Consider the following 20,285-nt stretch of genomic DNA (forward strand, 5'->3'; position numbering starts at 1 on the left):
TAGTTTAAGGTCTGTATGATAGCCGGGCAGTGGTGGTGCACACTCCCAGCACTTGGGAGGCAGAGGCAGGCGGATTTCTGAGTTTGAGGCCAGCATGGTCGGTCTACAGAGTGAGTTCCAAGACAGCCAGTTTCAAGACAGACAAACAAACCCTGTCTCAAAAAAAAAAAAAAAAAAAAAAAAAATCATTCTGATAAGCAGTCAAATGTGTAGGATTCCCCTTCGCCCAGCCCAGTAGCTAAGAAACTATCCTGTGTAGTTCAGCATACTGAACACAGAAGTGTTCATTACAAGCAAAACAGACCTAACAGGCTCCAAAATCTGATAAACAGTGATAAACATGGGAACAGGAGGAGCCTCTAGAAGAACAAAGTAAAAGTCCTCATAATGAAACCAGATCTGCATTCACTCTAATACTAAGAACAAAGCTATGGTTTTTAAATTTTTATTTGACAGGCAGGATGGCACACACCTGTAATCCTCCTAGCACTCAAGAGGCAGAGGCAGAGGCAGGCAAATCTTTTTGAGTTACAGACCAGCCAGACATATGCAGCGAAACCCTGCCTCACCGTATACAAACAATCATACAAACACACAAACAAAGTGTTACTAGAGCAGAATATCTGCCTCGGTAGTAAGCATTGACATCACTTGGTCGACTGTCACAGTCAACATCACAGGAAGTGTGTACACGTTAAGATAAGCAGTCTAATGTAGCTCACAGCCTAGGCACGGAATAAGGTACTTCTCTAGGGAATGGCTAAAGGGATGGATACAAACTTGTTTTTTTTTTTTTTTTGGTTTTTCGAGACAGGGTTTCTCTGTATAGCCCTGGCTATCCTGGAACTCACTTTGTAGACCAGGCTGGCCTCGAACTCAGAGATCCACCTGCCTCTGCCTCCCGAGTGCTGGGATTAAAGGCGTGCACCACCACGCCCGGCTTTTTTTTTTTTAAAGAAATCTGCTTGCATTTATTTATTTATTTATTTATTTATTTATATTGGTTTTTCAAGACAGGGTTTCTCTGTGCAGTCCTTGCTGTCCTGGAACTCCCGGCTTTTTTTTTTAAAGAAATCTGCTTGCATTTATTTATTTATTTATTTATTTATTTATTTATATTGGTTTTTCAAGACAGAGTTTCTCTGTGCAGTCCTTGCTGTCCTGGAACTCCCGGCTTTTTTTTTTAAAGAAATCTGCTTGCATTTATTTATTTATTTATTTATTTGGAACTCCCGGCTTTTCTTTTTAAAGAAATCTGCTTGCATTTATTTATTTATTTATTTATTTATTTATTTATTTATTTATTTATTTATATTGGTTTTTCAAGACAGGGTTTCTCTGTGCAGTCCTTGCTGTCCTGGAACTCACTCTGTAGACCAGGCTGGCCTCGAACTCAGAAATCTGCCTGCCTTTGCCTCCCAAGTGCTGGGATTAAAGGCATGTGCCACCACTGCCTGAAACTTGGTTTTTATAAAGTATTGAGTCTTATCGTACTATGTTATTTTTAAATCTGTGTGTGTGTGTGTGTGTGTGTGTGTGTGTGTGTGTGTGTGTGTGTGTATGTATTATCTTGACAAAGTAATTTTTAAAGGAAAAGGTCTAGCAGACTTAGGGAAGGGAGGACTAGGGAAATGGATGACTACAAAGAATATGAGAGAAATATGTCAAACAAAGTAGAATAACATGTGATATTCCCACAGATTATGTTAAGTTTCCATTGATGTTTGCCAAGAGGTAAAATATGAATTATTGGGAGTTTATTTTAGTTTTCACTAAGGACAAAACACATACACACACAAACAAACAAACAAACAAACAACCTCATAGTCAGATAGAGGCCAGACACCTGCAACTAAGGAGACAAACACAAGACACTATGAATCCAAGGAAAACCAGGGATACTTGCTGGATTCCAGGCCAGGCTAGGCCATACAGCAAGGCCTTTCTCTCATTAAGAAAAAATTAATAATAATTTTTTAAAAAGCAGCACTCTTCTCTTCCCTCAGAAAAATAACATAAATCAGAATATTGTAGGAATATTTAAGTCATCATTTATACAATCTTAAAATATGTAGCTATTCAATGAAGAACAATGTAGAAGAAAAACAGATGAGTGGAAAAAATTTATGATTTAAAATAAGAATTGGATATAGTATATTTACAAGCTAAGAGGAAAGACCTACAAAGGAAAGATGTGAGAATAAAGATATAGAAAGTCCCTAGTGATAGTAACAAGGGCATAGCTGAAAAAATTAGGTTTCTATGGGACTCCCCTTCCACTGATGATCAATGGACGGTAATGAGTCATGTGACCTACATTGAACTGAGGGGGGGTAGATTAAGGCAAACATAAACACATTTAAGGACTAAGTATATTCAAGACTAATCAATATAAGGGGGATATAAAGACAAAGGCTAGAAAGGTAATAAGATGTGCTTGGTAAACTTACTAATATTAAAAACTGACTTTATCCTCACAATTATTTGCCCTAAATTTTGTAAGGTAAAATTTCAGCATATGTAACAAAACACACAAAATATGTAACTTTCCAGGTAATAAGATTGTTTCCTGCTTGTAACATAATCTCAGTACATCCAACCAAAAACAATATGCTAATACAATAAATATTTACTACCAGTTTATTGATATTTTACCTTTATCAAATACTTTCTGTTTTGCTTTTTCTATTCTTTTTAGTTCCTGTTGCTTTGTTTCCATGAGTTGCTTTTCTTCTTTGATAGGATCATACTGTATTCCTATAAAAATCATGTAAAATATTCAATGACTTCAAATTTAAATATACTCAATTCCAAAAATTAACATTGAAAATAATAATTTGAAAAAAATCTACTGAGAATTAAAACAAACAAAAAAGCAATTCAATCGGAACCATCAAATCCTAAATTGAGATGCTAAAATCTTCACCAAGAGTTCTTAGAACAAAAATATAAAATATAACAATTTTTCCATCTAAAAATAATCTAAATTATAAATTTTAAATGACTTACTAGAAGAAGGCACTATGAGTAAAAAAATTTCTTCCAAAACAGCTTCAACTGGTTGAGTATAAAGGTTTTTCCATGGAATTTTAAGTTTAAGACTACCTACATTAAAATAATAAAGACAAGAATATTGTTCATTCAACATACATCTACCAATTGATTACTATAAAGCATTAGAAGAAATCTTTGAAAGATATGGAGAACAAGCAATAGTGTCAGAGGAAGCATACAATCCTATAAAATTAACTGTACTTTAATACAACTAACTTAGAAATGGGTACTTTTTCTTTCAACAAATATATCAGGGAATATACTGTGGCATATACAACAATAAATACAAAAATAAAGTACTAGGAACACAATAAAAGCAACATATACTTTAAATATATTATTAAAGGATGGCACATACTATGAGAAATATATACAATTAACATCTTAATTGATTCTGTTTGTCTAGTGAACTTTCTATTTCTAGTATCTGAAAATTAACTTCTTGTGAGCTTTTAAAAAGGGAAAAAACAAGCTCTTAATAAAATGGGTCTATCTACTGTTCTTCTATATATGTATAAACATAAACATATATTTTGTTTTATACACAGTTTTTCATGATGATGTTGGAATTAACCCTGGGATGATTAATACTGATGATCAACTTGGCAGGATTTGCAATCACCTATGAAACAAGCCTATGAGAATGTCCATAAGATAATTTCCAAAGGAAATTAGCAGAGGAGGAAAAACATTATAAAGGCAAGCAATAAAATCTCAAGGGCTAGAATCCCACACTGAGAAAGGAGGAGAAAGAGAACTGGACACCAGCATTCCTTTCCTCTTCCTGACTACTGACAAAATGCGACAGGTGTGTCATTCTCCTGCTGTCACCCCTTGTATGTCATCATGATCTGCACCCTCAAACCAACCAACCCAAGCCTTCCTTCCCTCAGGTGCTTCTGTCAGGCACTCTGTCACCACAATGAGAAACACAACTACTCAGGCTCTCAACCTCTCTTGGTATATTTTAAGTTTTTTGTTGAATTGAGGTCACACTGACATACACTAAAATTCAAAAATCATCAATATAAAACAAGTAACTTGTGGCAAATGTTTAAAAACAACATATAACACACTTATTTATAAGGCTGTTTTACAATATAGTATGAATATTCCACCCAAGTATATATTCCTTAGATTACTGTGTTGCAGTAGAGTAAATGAAATCAAATCAACTTAGATTACAAAAAATCCTTACACTATGGTTACAAGCCTTCAAAACAAAAGAAAATTACCAGCCCGCACTATCAGAAACAGCCAATAACTAACGTGTTAGAAGGAAAATAACTGCTGCTATTTTCTACTTCTTAACTATGCTAAACTCTCATTAAAGGAACAAGACTATTTACATTCTAACAATGACAGAAGTTTTCGGTGGTATGTGGTCTAATAGCAACTGTAAGTACAATGTACAAAGTTGGGAAGATAGCCATCACAATAGTTTTATGTGAGTTTCTCAGACACTCTCACAGCATAACACTATATAAATCCAACGATAGGAACTAAAAAAAATTAACACTAAACTGAAAGTTCCAACTTAAGACACTATGATCTCAATCAACCTCTATGACATTTAAATAAATGCACAAGAGAACAAGCTAGGGATCCTACCAGAAGTTTTACTAAACATGTTAAATTTTTACATTTAGTTTATGTTCTACCAATACATGAACTACTAAGTTCATTCTTTATCTGATTTAAATTCATACTTTAGTAAATTACAAACATAGGTAAAGTAACCCAAAACAAAACAAAGAAAGAAAGGAAAAAGCACTTTATTTTCTAGAATAAAAAACCTGGAAATTCTTCTACAGCACAATCAAGCTCCTTTGGTCCTGGATAGTGTCTGTGTGATCCAAACCTTGATTTTGTGCACTTTGAACTTATCCAATAATATCAAGCATAACTAGTCAGAAACACAGAAATGGACATAGTTCCTTAAGGTCTGTTGCATGCTGCTTTGACTCTCAACTCAACATTAAGATCCACTAAAATGAGCAATTACTGTTCAAATACTGCATACACCAAGTTCTACATAAAAGCATACAAATATATTTTCAATTAGTGCTCATAAACATTAGGAAAATCACAATTCAGCAACAACAGGTTATTTATTTACATTGTAGGTCCACCAAGAACACCCCAAGGATAAATACTGCTTACCTATATGACCAACTTTAACTTTGAATGGTACATCCAATTCATGCTATAAAGAAAAGTAAATTTATCAAAAAAATTATCCATATAAAGTTCAAAAATAGAGATAATTATTTTCTTCCTAAAATTACTTCAAGATATTTTAGTTACCTTACATATTCTTTATCTTCAGTATTCATTTAAATGTAATAGTTTAATAACCAGAAGCTTCTCTTTCCAAAATAAATGGCTAAATATATACTTAAGTAGTAATAAACAGAAGAGCTTTTATATAGATTAAGGCTGATTTCCCTAAATTGGCATTTTATAAAATAATAATTTCAAAATTGTTTCTCCTACTCATTGAGAGAACAGTTCTAACAATAATTGATGCTGGGGAACATGGGTAGCAACAGTAAAAATAAAAAAGTAGAATCTCTGAACTATACAATATATAAAACTCAGCATGTATCAAAACTAAACACAAAAACTAAAGCTTTATAGTTTAAAGGAAAATACAAAAAAATCTTTATGGAAATGATAACAAGAGCATAAGCAATGTAAAAAGGATGAATTGTCCTTCATCAAATTAAAAATATTTATATATCAAAGAACACTATCAATAGATTAGCCAAATATCAGAAGAGGAGAAATGCTGTAAATCAAGAAGCTGGTCAGGTATCATTATGCAGAATGAATGAAGAGTTCAAAAACTTTAATCACACCAACAAAACCTCATTTTTAAGATTCCAGGCTAGGGCCTGTAACTCATAGATTCTTGGGCCTCTGCGCCCTGAGTGCTGAGACTGAAGGCATGAGCCACCAACCTTGTTTTTGAAGACAGGTTCACAACATAGCTCTAGCTGGCCTGGAAAATTCCAGGTAGTACAGACTAGCTTCATTCACTAATGCTGGGATTTTAGGTGGAAACCACTCAGTCACAAGGGGGGAAGAGAAGGAAAAGGAGGAGGGAGGAGAAGGGGGGAGAAGGAGGAGGAAGAGGAGGAGGAGGAAGATTGATGGCGATGGTCAGGATGGTGATCTCTTCAGTATATAGGAAAACAAAATAACCTTTCCTCCAAATATTTTTTTAAAATATACAGCTTAGAAAAACATTGTAGTCAGCCCCTAACAATGTATAATCTATCTGTTTAAATATATTCATGAAGATTTACTGATTAAAAAATTAAGATTTCATGAAGAAATGGATATTAAATGAACATTTATAGTTTTTAGCTCACCATGAGAAATATGAAAAATTGTTATCTCTAACAGGATCATTTGTTATTTTTTTTTTCTTCTCTTGCCATGTTTGTAGCCACATAAAGTATTTGGAGGAAATATAGCTTTGCATAGAGAGTTAAGAATACTGAGAAAGTTTGTAGAGTTTCTAGTAGCCTCTCTATATAGGCTATTTTTATCAACCTCTCTACATAGAGGAAGTATATTCTTTTTTTTTTTTTTTTTTTTTTCCTGAGACAGGGTTTCTCTGTGTAGCCCTGGCTGTCCTGGAACTCACTCTGTAGACCAGGCTGGCCTCGAACTCAGAAATCCGCCTGCCTCTGCCTCCCAAATGCTGGGATTAAAGGCGTGCACCACCGTGCCTAGCAAGGTAGTATATTCTGACTATTGGTGAATACATCCTGCATCACAAGACAAGGGTGTAACTGGCCAAATAAATAACGCTGACTATTCAAGTGAGACCACCTCTTGATGATGTTGGTGAGTGTCCTGATCACTACCTATTTGTGTTATGATAAAATGGCCGGCTATATTTGACTTTACAAACACAGAGTGTAAGAAAGAGTAGATATTTTTAATTGTGTTATATAGTCATTTCTAAGCCTTTATAGTTACCATTGTGTTAAGTCCTTTATGAAAACTAGGCATCCAGAAATTGCATTTCAGCAAAAACACTGGGCAACTTTGCATTGTAATGTGCAGGTAAATGATATGCTTCAGTTACTAGGAACTCACAAAGTCTCCTCAAGACAAAGTTTTACAATTCTACTAGAGATCAACATCAATTTCACTTTGGCTCATTCTCATTTAGTTATTTACTGTGTGACTCTACATGGGACTTTTAAATTAAAAAATAGTTTATACTGTGATATCAATATTAATAGGTAATTGTGAGTATGAACAAGAAAACTTGTAGCTTAACAGCGATGTGTTTGTATATCAAGTTGACAAGTGGTCCGTTATACTGGCTAGTTTTATGTTAACTTGACACAAGCTAGAGTTACCTGAGAGAAGGGAACCCCAACTGAGAAAATGCCTCCACAAGACTGGGCTGTAGGCAAACAGTTTTTGTTTGTTTGTTTGTTTGTTTGTTTGTTTTAATGAGTGACTGATGGGGGAAGTTTTCAGCCTGCTGTGGGGGGTGCCATTATTGGGTTGGTGGTCCCAGGTCCTATAAGAAAGCAGGCCCGAGCAAGCCATAGGAGGAATCCAGTAATCAGCACTATCCATGGACTTCGCTCTAGCTCCCACATCCAGGTGCCTGCCCTATTTGAGTCCCTGCCCTGACTTCCTTCAACAGTGAACAATAATGTGGACGTGTAAGCCTAATCTCTTTACTCCACAAGTTGCTTTGGGTCATGGAGCTTCAATACACCAATAGTAACCCAACCTAGGACACTCACAGATGAGGAAAACATTTGACTACACAGAAGGCAAAGAAATAATCTTATTATCATGAAAATTAGCATATTTATTTTTAATACATGATCAATATTGATTCCTCAGCACACAACAGAACACTCACTAGTAGTAATTGAATAATTGTGAACTGCAACATGTTATTTGAAAAACTTAAGTTAAATTTTGGTGCATAGTAGTTGTAAATGATTTCACATTTAATTAGCAAAATGCAATGAAATATACTATAATTGAAACATAAATTTAAAATGGCGGTAGAAAACTGTATATATTTCACATCTTGTTTAGAGAGTAAAATTTCTTTTTTAAAAACTGCTCTAACTAAATAAAGCTAAATCAATACTATACTATAATTTTAAATCATTGTCCTAAGTTTGTTTAAATCCTAGCAAATTCTATTATTGTTGATCACATAGAACTCTGTGAGCAGGTTTAAATAAATTTTATATTCCTATTTTAAAAAACAAAGGCAAACTGAGTATGTTGGCTAATGCCTTTAATCCCAGCGCTTGGAAGGGAAAGACAGGGAAATCTCTAAGTTCAACACCAGCCTGGCATAGTGAGTGCCAAGCCAGCAAAGAAAACATAGTGAGAGCATCTGAAACATAGACACACACAAAGGATTTAAATAGAGATCTCTTCAGAGAACACAGGCAGACAGGAACAAGTGTGTGAGAAGATGCTCAACATCGCTAGCTATTCAGAAAATAGTAATCACCCGAGAACTACTCATCAAGAAAGACATCAAGATACCACTTCATATCTACTAAGATAGTGGTTAACTCCTAAAATACAAAGTAATTTTTTCAAGATTTGAGAAATGTCAAAAAATGAGAACTTGCTAGGAAGGGAATGTAAAGTAGTTCTGCAGCTGCAAGAAAAACCCTTGGGTCATTCTGGAAAAAGCTAAATGTATTAGAAAAGCCAAACACTCACTCTTAAGTATATACTCAAAAATCTGAAAGCAGACCCTTAAAGATCTATGTGAGCATAAGCAAGTATCTGCTGCAGCTCCATTTGACACAACCCAAAGCAGAAACAACCTAAGTGTTCATCGCAAGCTAGAGGGGAGAAAAATAAGGCTGAATGGAAAACCAAAATGGTGACATAGAGGGAGACTATTCCGTCGTAAAAAGAAATGGCACCATGCTACAAGTTGGATGACCCAAGAAAACATACAACAATGTGCGAATATGACATGGTATCATTTGGATGAAGTAAATTTATAGGGATGGAAGACAAAGTTTAGAAAATTATTTAATGAGTATAGTATCAGCGTACAATGAAGAAATATCCCCAAGGGCAGTGGAAATCAAGAACAGAAGTTATTATTCAATACGGTTAGAGTTTCTCTTGGCAATGTGAAAGAGTTGTGAAAACAGATGCTGGAAGAGTTGCAAAAGATTGTGAATATAGTTCACATCACAGAGTTTAATATACTTCATGTTATATGTTAAATAAACCAGAAGACAAGTTAAACACTATACAGTAATACTAAATGGAGAGAAATAAATAGAAATATTTTAAATGAGAAAACAGTACACTCAATTTCTATCTTTTAGGATTTAAAGACCTACTTTGCAAATTCACATTTTATAAAAATAACTTTCAAAATCTTTTCCATAGTTAAGTAATTTATGGTGGCATGTTAAATTAGAAATAAGTGTAGCAATTAAATGCACTAATATCATAAATTTTCATAAGCAAGACATACCAATGCATTTTCTTTAATTACAAGGTTCTTGAGGGCCACAGCTCCTTTAAAGAAAAAAAAAGAAAGAAAATAATATATTCAGCTGTATTACATTTTTAAATTAGATGTTTCATTTTAAATATGACACCAGAGGTAAAAATGTATATAATTAAAAAACAGTTATTTATTTTGACCAGCTCATGTTCATTCTTCTGCCTAACCTAAGAAGGTCTGACAGGAAAATCCTTGCCCACCACTAGCCCAGACACAAAATACCCCAGATGCCATTTATCTGTCTCAAGGGGGAAAAGCAGAAAGCAATAGGGAAGGATACCTGATGGCCTCCTCTCTCTTCTGAGTTCACACACTCACACTCACACACACACACTCACACAGACACACACTCACACACACTCACACAGACACACACTCACACAAACACACACTCACACACACTCACACAGACACACACTCACACAGACACACACACACACACACTCACACAGACACACACTCACACACACTCACACAGACACACACTCACACACACTCACACAGACACACACTCACACAGACACACACTCACACAGACACATACTCACACACACTCACACAGACACACACTCACACACACTCACACAGACACACACTCACACAGACACATACTCACACACACTCACACAGACACACACTCATACACACACACACACACAGACACACACTCACACAGACACACACACACACACTCACACACAGACACACACTCACACAGACACACACTCACACAGACACACACACAGAGAAAGATACACACATGTGCACAATATGCACTCACACAAAGCTATGACAAAATGAGAACACAAAACTATTCCCTATCACTTTAATTACACACAAATGGTTTAGCAGGCAGGAAACATTTCTAAATGTTCTAAGTAGCAAGTGTGAGACCAGTGTGAGCGAGCTGCACAGGCTGGGACAGAGCTTAGTGGTAGAGCACTTGCTCAACATGTACAACTCCCCGGGCTCAATGCTCTGCAACAGACTAAATTAGCAGAATGGATTCAAGGAAACAAACAGCATCTAACAATAATCTGTAAGTGACTCTCTCTGCCTCTTAAGGGCACACATTAAGCTAAAAAGCAAAGTCACAGGAAAAGAAATTCCAAGCAGATAACCAACCACAAAGACAAGTGGGAGATATGGTATGATTCAGCAATTCTACTTGTAAGAATTTTCCCAGAGTATCTGAACACATGGATGAAAGAGAAATATTCACATTCATACCAGCATTATTCCAAAGGCAAGAGCAACTCATGTATTTATCAACAACTGGAGGGAAAAACAAAACACAGACACATAGACACACACACACACACACACAAGACAAGAATATTTATTTTTTAAAATGAGTTGAGGGTGTGGTGGCACACGCCTTTAATCCCAGCACTTGGGAGGCAGAGGCAGGTGGATTTCTGAGTTCGAGGCCAGCCTGGTCTACAGAGTGAGTTCCAGGACAGCCAGGGCTACACAGAGAAACCCTGTCTCGAAAAAACAAAAACAAAACAAAAACAAAAAAAAAGAGTTGAATTCATGCTACAACGTGGATGAACTACAAGACCACACTGTTAGATGAAAGAAGCCAGCAAAAACAGAACAAATCCAATCTCTATCATGGTTTGGAGATAGTAGAGTATGAGTAATTACTGCTTAATGGGTACAGGGTTTGACTTTTGTTCTACAGATAAATAGTTCAATGCTATAACATATTGTGAATTTAGTGATGGTTACATGTTGAGGGAGCTTCAACCAGGGATATCTCAAACATGTGGACAGCAGGAATTGCTCCCCCCCCCCAGCCCCGCACCTTCTCTCAACCTAGTACCATAAAGCTGGCTCCCTGACCACCAACCCTATTTAGAATTTATTACCCTGACCGTTATCAGACTTCGCTCCTTGTTTTACCTTATAAGGCCTCCCTCTACCTACCCCACCCTTGGCCCCTGAAGATGCAGATGAAGCACCTTCCAACATCCCTGCTCTGGCCAATGTTACAGAGGCACAAAACCTTGCCCGAGACCCTGCCACCTCCCCAGAGGCATAAAGACCATCCTCCACCCCCGTCCCCAGGTCTGTTAATTACCTGCACACTCACTGTGGAGATCCTGCCCTGCACTGACCCATACCTGGCCAAACTTGCCTCACTCAGGTCCAAGAATTGGATATGGGGTGCAGTTAAGAGCATAAACATTGAGATTAGCATGGTAGCACACTCTTTTGATCCCAGTACTTGGGAGGCAGAGCCAGGAGGATCTCTGTAGTCAGCCTGCCCTACATAGTAAATTTTAGGGCAACCAGGACTACATAGTGAGACCCTACCTCTGAAAGTGTGTGTGTGTGTAAAATATTTCAAAAGGGGTAGACCTCTGAAAGAAAATTAAAAACTTCCAGATGATTAACAAGTAACAGGAAATATTACCAGTAGATTCCTTTAAAGGGAATATTTAAAATACAATGTAAGAAAAAAGGAAAATTTAGTAATGAGGGTAAAATCAAATCTTTTATTTTCAATGGAAAGTTCTTTGTTCCAAACATTAACAGAAGCACTGCACTGGCTCACTCCTCAGGAGGAGAGGAGCCCAGGAAGCAGCAGACTGTCATCAGAATGGACTCGGATGATATTTAAATGGACACTACAAACTCCAAACAGCTTTTTAACGTATACTTAATATGCAAGAAAAAAGGGTTATACAACATGCTTAATGAAAACCAGAGAAGGCAGGAAACAAAACTTTGATTTTAAAAAATAAAGGAAATGGGTCATGTTCCAGTCCCAGCAAGCAGCAGAACTTTGCAGCTTCAGTCATGTGTTGCTCTTAATAGCTAAGCCATCTCTCCATGAGGGCCAAACCAATTCCAACCACCACAGGGAGCTAAAGATGGGATTTCATCAATTGGAAAAGATAATACATCAGAAATTCCTTCAGCCTGGATAGAAAGAAACCTATTAGGATTTCCAACAAGTTCCTGTTGGATAAAACTTCAGTAGATAAACTCTGAGATTTATATTCTTCACCTTAAGGTTGTACTCATGCCTGAGCATACATCCACACAAACTTCAAAAAGGCTGGGTGGTGTTCATCTTTAGCTATGTTGACAAGTATCTCACCTAAGTTAAACCCTTTCATAGTTAAATATTTTTAAAATGAAATCTGTAGAAATACTTTCCTAAATTTTAGGTATACTATTGGTTTCAGTGAAACAAGAAGACACTTCATCCTGTCATTGTCATGTTTGTGCTATGACTGATGCCTTATCCAGTAAAGTGAGACTTTACTTTGCTTGAATAAAATCTTTGTGTTTAAAGAAATCTCAATTATTCACTATCATCATAAAAAGAATTCTCCCATATTCAGTATAACTTGAATTTTTAAATAGTTTTCAGGCTGACAGAGATTGATTATATTTGGAAGGTACCTTTAAATCCAAACTCCTACAGCCAAAAACAATAGAATTTCTTCCTACTAAGAAAAAGGGAACAATATTAACTGTACATAACAAGTGGATTATGGCATTACTCTTTGATAATAAAATGCTGTCATACACAAACTAAAGTTTCTGGGAAGCATATGTCCTATCCAGATCTCGTACTAACTATATTAACTCTTGTTAGGATTTTGGGTTGGTCCTTTTATCCAAATGCAGTCTCCAATGGCAAAGGCATTCATGCACCAAAACTGCCCAGACACCAAGCCCAAAATTCTCTGGAGTCATCAATAATGAACTAAAAATTTCTTAACACGCTAAATTTGCTAAAAGTCATAACAAAGTTATACTCTTAAAAGTATTACTGTTTAAAATTAGGACAAATAAACTGTTTTTCAAAACTAAAGAACTTTTAACCCAAGAGACTATACTTTATGAGCCCATGAATTTTATGGGCTTGGTACACTTAGCCAGGGCGAAAACAATACTAAGCATTCAGATATTAATGATGAGAAGTACATGGACATTATAAAAATAATTGCTAATGGAGTCCCATTTCCATTTCTGACTATAAAGTAAGAAATATAATTTTATTAAACTGAAAAAAAATCTATGAAACCCTGATTCCCTACATGTCTGGCCTTTTGTTTTTATCCCTGTTGATATAATATTTTGTGTATGGGAAAAGCTCAATTTTATTGGAGAAAAAACCTAAAATGATACTGTATTAGTATCTGGTTTCTTCTACAACATAACTATACAATTATTTCTACAAACTGGCATCTGGTAAAATACCAAAATAGTATGACAAATGAAATTATTAGCCACAAATAACAATTATAATAATTTGAACAATAAAAAATATTTAAGTTAGAACCAGTCAACTCCACATGAGGTTAATTGTAAAATGAAATTGACCGAAAGACTAAAAGTTAAAACAATAATAAATTATTTCAAATACTTGAAACATCAAATATTTCATTATACATAAATAGCAAGTATAAACACAGAAGAAGAAGAAAAAAAAAAAAAACCCAGTCTGATTAAAGGAGTATGGTTGCCAAAACTACCTGCTTTTCTTTAGGTCATACTTAGGTCTTAGTTAATGTTAGGTATAATATACTTCCATAATATGTCCACACAAATGCTGTATCAGACAGAAAGGATATAAAAAAACAGACTCAGGTCATAATTCCAAACTATGTTAATATGACCCTGGGGCCTGTTCCATTAAGGTTTCATCAAGCATTTCCCTCAGCCTCCACATGCACAAGAGCCTCATGTGATACGGGGCCAACAGCAGAGCTACAAACCGAAATAAGTGCCTCCAACAGGCCACAACAGTCAAGATTTTGCAAGGAAATCTGACACATCCCAACTCTGAATTATAAGTAACTGGAATTTGTAGATCATGAGCTAAATTATCTTGTTATTTTCTAGTCCTCTTAATTGCCATTCATTGCTAACCTGTATGTAACCTAATATCCTCTGGAGTTAGTCCACTAGTTTCAATCAACCCCCAAACTAAGAATATATCAGATAAAATGTAAAGTCTCTAGCTGAAGGTACTCCTCCTTTAGAATCCCTCCCATTCTCAGGAGTTTTCAGTAGTTTCCCTTAATATATCTACTTTCGCTCTGATAAAAGCTATAGCCGAATTTTCCAAGATTTGCTGTTAGAAGTCTAGCTAATATCCTCACCAGTGTATTGTAAATGCCTTAATTTATGGCTTTCCTTTGTCTTGTCCTAAACTATAAAAGTTCACATAACTGCATCCACACTGAACACGTTATTTGAGGCAACCAGAATCTATGTTCTCAGGCCATGGGTCATTCAAATTTGGCTCAGAATAAATTCTTGTGTTTCCCTTTGAAGTGAGAGCTGTGTTCTACATGAATGGTAGACTTGGATGGACTCTTTTCTTTTGTCTGTCACTGGTACCATATTTGGGATGAATAAGCATTTTTGACATCTCCCGAGGAAAGTCATGTAATACTTTCCTTAATGTGTATGTGTCTGACAACTGTCAAAATATGTGAGTCAAATGATAGAAGTACAATTGGAAAAAGACAAATCCACTATTACTGTCAGAGATCTGGATAACTACTCTCAGTTATACACATAGTGAGGGGGAAAATATAGACACAATTGACTTGATCATCACTCAAACCCTGGATGTAACTGACATTTATGGACCTTTTCATCCAACAGAGGATTACCCATTCCTCTGGAGCACATATGCAACACTCACAAGGTAAGATTTACTCCAGCCTATAGGACAGGCTTGTGTCTGAGCCAGTGTGAAAGATCATAAGTTACATATTCAGTGATCACAACACACCTGAACTAAAAATCAGTCTAATGGGAAGGAAGGGTGGGAGAAAAGCACAAAACATTTCAGAGTTCTAGCTCTGAATGTCAGGCTGAAGACGTCAAAAAGGCATTTTCAATCATAGGAAAATACAATTTAAAAAAAATGTAAGTACAATAACAGCAAGCCTTACAGGGGACACTGTGGCACTGAATGCAGACATTAGAAAAGAAAAATCCACAATCAAAAAAATCTCAGTTTCACTTCATTTCAGGCATGATGACACTCTTCTTTAATCCTACCACTCGAAAGGCAAAGGTAGGCACATCTCTGTAAGTTTGGGGCCATCTTGGTCTATATACTGCGTCCCAACAAACAGAAACCGAGGGAATGCATCCAAACTTACTTTCTGCGGCAAGTACTACCTTAAGAATCAGATGAGGAATTCAAGAGACTAACGTGAACAGATGCAAAGATCCTAATCAAAATATAAGTAAACAGAATAAGTAAATAGAAAATACCCTAGTGAAGTATAATTTATACCACAAATACAAGTCTAATTCAGCAAGTGGAAAATAATCCATATAATCTATAATAACAACAAGCTAAAGATTTCAAATTCAAGGTCAGACATGTTATAGAGTAAATCTGAGACTGGCCTCAGGAGCATAGTAAAAACCTTGTCTCAATAAAATGCAGTGTGTATGACTTGTTTTAAAAAATCTAAATAGTAACTGCCTCCGGGACTGAGTAGGAATTTGGAGGGAAGAGTCAGGAAAGGATTTATTTTTCCAACAACAATCACATTCTATTGATTGGTCAGGTTTGGGTGGAAGAAGAGTCAGTGGGGACATCAGAGGTTGGAGAAAGCTAGCCAGCGCTTGTTCATTTCTCCACAATCACTCCACAAGACACAATGAAACTGAAAAGCAGTGCTTTATTATAATGGGTGGATGGAGAAAATGCTGAAGTTCAACAGTAAACAAAAAGAGAGTTTTCAGTAATGTAAGAGAAAGTGAAAGAGGCAGAATGTGGGGGAAGGACGAAGGAGGAAATCTCAGCACCTGCCGCTACCACAGAATCTGGCACCGAAAGGAAATACTGCCTGAACAGACGAAAATGATTGGAATCTACATAGCAAGAAGGGCTGGGAGACATTCTCCTCGTTCACAGCATGTTTTCACAGAACTTAGAGAGCGCCATCTTGTGTAAGAGGGTCCTGTGTAAGATGTCAAACCAGTCAGTCTTCTGTGAGCTTACAGCTACAGGAACTAAAAACACCTGTATTTTCTCATCTCCAGGTCCTCACAACACAATACAGTGGACTCAGTGAGCAATTACTCTGAAAGTGGATTGCTATGCATAATGGAATAAAGAAGATGTTCCCCTTCAAACTCAGCAATTCACAAGATAGTTCAAAGACTAGAGGGAAATGGTCAAGTGTGCTTTCTTAGAGGGGTTGTTTCCACATACTAGACTAACAGGAAATGAACTGCCTAGAGACCTCCTAGCACAGGTACCGAAGACTCCATAACCCTCGCTGTCACTGTGCACAGAAATGGAGTCACTAACACTGCAGCACAGCATCACATCTGCCCTTAGAGTATGCAGAAGAAGGGCTCTGGGGGAGAGCCTGAGCCGTATGCGTATGCCTGCACTGACTTGACACACTGAAACCTCAGCACTGGCTCAGCTCTGGACTATGCAACCCGCATAACTATTCAACTGGCCTAGGCAGTTGTAATATTCCTCCTTAATTCATTCTGGTGTGCTGGGAAACTGAAAGGTATTCCACATAGCTACAGCCACAACTACCACCAGGTGTCTGAGGGCCACCACAATGAAAGAGATGACCCTCAGCATTCATTTTCTACAGGGGACACACACCCCACGACAATGAAGAATATGCTTATTGGGATTAGTTATGATTACCCGGTCTTGCCAGTATAACTGAACATTTTGTCAGAACTTTTTTTTTTTTTGAGACAAGATATCTCATGTAACCTAAGCTGGTCCCCACTCACTATGTAACAAGGACAACTCTGAACTCCTAATCCTCCTGCCTCACCTCGCAAGTGCTGGGATTACAGATGTGTAACAACATGCTGAATTTATTCTGTGTTGGGATCAATCTCATAGGCAAGGACCAGAATTTGATTTTCAGGTTTGTAAAAAAATATATGGTAAAAATAAGCAAACAAACAAATGAACATAATACATAAAATCTCTGGGATGCCATCAAAAGCACAAACATATGTATACTTATTAAACATAATGAACTGAAACACAGGAAACCGACTCAGCAAAGTAAGAGCAGAAAAGCTACAAACCGTAAGGTATAATAATCCAGAGCTCATGTCTCTAGCTGCATATGTAGCAGAAGATGGCCTACTCGACCATCATTGGGAAGAGAGGCCTCTTGGTCTTGCAAACTTTATATGCCCCAGTTCAGGGGAACGCCAGGGCCAAGAAGTGGGAGTGGGTGAGTAGGGGAGCAGGGAGGGGGGAGGGTATAGGGGACTTTCAGGTTAGCCTTTGAAATGTAAATGAAGAAAATATCTAATAAAAAATTGGAAAAAAAAAGAAAAAAATAAAGAGTTCAGCATGCAAAAAAAAAAACAGGCTTAAAAAGAAAGAGTGAATGATGACATCCTATAATAACTTTACAGACACTTGCACACTCTACAGACATGTTTATGCATGTGCACATGTGCACACACACAAGACAAGACAATCCATACAAATAGTGGATTTCTCATCAGAAACTCTAAGGTCTGAGACAACACAGAATGATGCACTTCTGTACCCAGAAATATAAACATAAATAATACAAAGACTTTCCACAACAGACATAGACTAAGGGAACCCATAGCCACTAACCCAGCATTATAAAAGGAACCCTACATCCTGGAGAAGATAAAATAACCATGATAATATAAAAATAACTCTCAGAAGAGGAAATACATGAAAATGAGGAATCAAAAAGTTTTATATAGTTAACCATTAGTATGAAAAACAAATAATATTTGAAACCAGAAGAAAAAGAAAATAAGAACAAGTAGATTATCTTTCAATAAAAGCCACAAAATAGAATTAATTTACTTTTTACACAGACTGACAAGCTGGATTCTTCAAAAACAACCAACAAAATACAGTTTGCAAAAACCTCAACTCACTACCAACAACAACAACAACAAAAAAAAAACACCAAAACTAAAAGTGAAAGGATGAAAAGTTATATTCTAAACAAATGGAATATGAAAGTGGTAGCTATCCTCATATCTGATAAGTGAACTTCAAGGTAGAAGACTCAAAAAGAGTTACCATATTTATAAAGAGCACTATTCAAAAGGTTATTTGGATTATAAATGCATATGCCACAAACGTCACACTCATCATTTTATAGAATACTACTGGACCTAAGGACAGGTCTCATTACAGTTACAGCAGGTAAGTCTAGTACCTCACTCTCACCAACAGATAATTCAAGCAAAAAAAAAAATCTTACAAGAAATATTGTACTTGGGGCTGGTGGATGGACTCACGAGATATTCCCACTGGCGCAATAGTGGGAATTATAGGATGGCCAACCACTCTCTGATAGGATCTAAGGCCTGTTCTATGAGGTGGAGCTCATGTCTGGCACTGTTATAGCCACCTACACCCTCTGTTACCTTAGTCATAGGTCTAGAAGAAGAAAACCCAATTCCACGCTGCTAAATGGACATACTACTAAAGCAACAACATTAGGAGTAATGTGCTATTGCTCTGCTCATGGATGAGAACATCTTTCCAACAGAGAAGCATCTCCTGGTAGTGTATGGCAACTGACACCTATGCCCTCAACTGGTCAACAGGCAGAGAATACACGTGCGGAATGGTCAGTCCTAAAGGGGACACATTTACCAAAATCCTTCTCCCAAGGCTCAGAGATCTGGAAGAAGGGAGGATGCAAAGATTATGAAAGCCCAGAGGTGGTGGACATCAAAGAAACAGTGTTTTCCAAACACAACAATCTAATTTCCATTATCAAAATTTTCAACTTTCAATGAACTTTTTAAAGCCCAGGTTTAACTAGAGTTGTTCCTTTTGGAATTCAAAGGAGACTTTTTTTTTTTTAAAAAACTTTGTTTCATTTATCAAAATATAACCAAATTCTTTCACATGTCACCACATGATCCAGAAACTACACTTATACATATTTATTAATGGAAATTATTTTATTTATTTATTATCTTTTGGTTTTTCAAGACAGGATTTCACTGTGTAGCCTTGGCTGTCTGAGAATTTCATCTGTATACCAAGATGACCTTGAACTCAGGGATCTTCATCGGCCTTTCCAGTGCTGGAATTAAAGGCATGTTCTACCACACCCACCTTAGCAGTGGGAATTTTAAACATGCCTTTAAAAAATATTCACATGAATGTTCATAGTGGTATCTATAATATCATAAAAGTTGGAAACAACATAAATGCCCAACCGATGACTCAATAAATATTCACACCATTAAATACTATTTAATCTACCCTTCAATAGTAAAGACATCTAAGATATCTTAAATTAAGGAAGCCAGTAACAAAAGAATATTACATGGCTACACTTAAATTAAATGTCAAGAGTCAGCAAATCTATAGTCAGAGGACAAATGGCTTCCAAAGGTGGGTTACTCATGAATAAAGAATATGTAATGTATGCTAATGAGCTGAGAAGTTTTTTGGGGGGCTGTGGGAAGTAGTTAAATGTTCTAGAATTAGTGGTAAGTGCTGTACAACTGTTACATTACAAAATAAAACACTAAATTGGAGAGTTACAAAGAGAGAATTTTATGATGCATAAGTTAAATCCCAATAGAAAAAAGAAGAGTAAGCAATCCAATTTAAAATAAGCCAAAGATCTGGCCATTTCACTGACAAAAATAAACAGCAAAAATCATGAAAATGTACCCA

General features: G+C 36.4%; 1 protein-coding gene across 4 annotated transcripts in view; it reads right to left on the minus strand.

The window, feature by feature from the left end:
• Positions 1-20,285, minus strand: part of Vps13a (vacuolar protein sorting 13A) — a 165,706-nt gene that overhangs the window by 141,566 nt on the left and 3,855 nt on the right. For all 4 annotated transcript variants that reach the window (NM_173028.4, XM_011247256.3, XM_006527126.4 and 1 more), the window contains exons 2-5: positions 9,566-9,609; positions 5,218-5,260; positions 3,010-3,105; positions 2,656-2,757 (exon numbers count right to left, since the gene is read on the minus strand). In NM_173028.4, coding sequence (NP_766616.2) covers positions 2,656-2,757; positions 3,010-3,105; positions 5,218-5,260; positions 9,566-9,609 — 285 coding nt within the window. The remainder of the gene's footprint in view (positions 1-2,655; positions 2,758-3,009; positions 3,106-5,217; positions 5,261-9,565; positions 9,610-20,285) is intronic.

This window comes from Mus musculus, chromosome 19 (genome assembly GCF_000001635.26).
Source record: "Mus musculus strain C57BL/6J chromosome 19, GRCm38.p6 C57BL/6J".
Classification (NCBI taxonomy): Eukaryota; Metazoa; Chordata; class Mammalia; order Rodentia; family Muridae; genus Mus; species Mus musculus.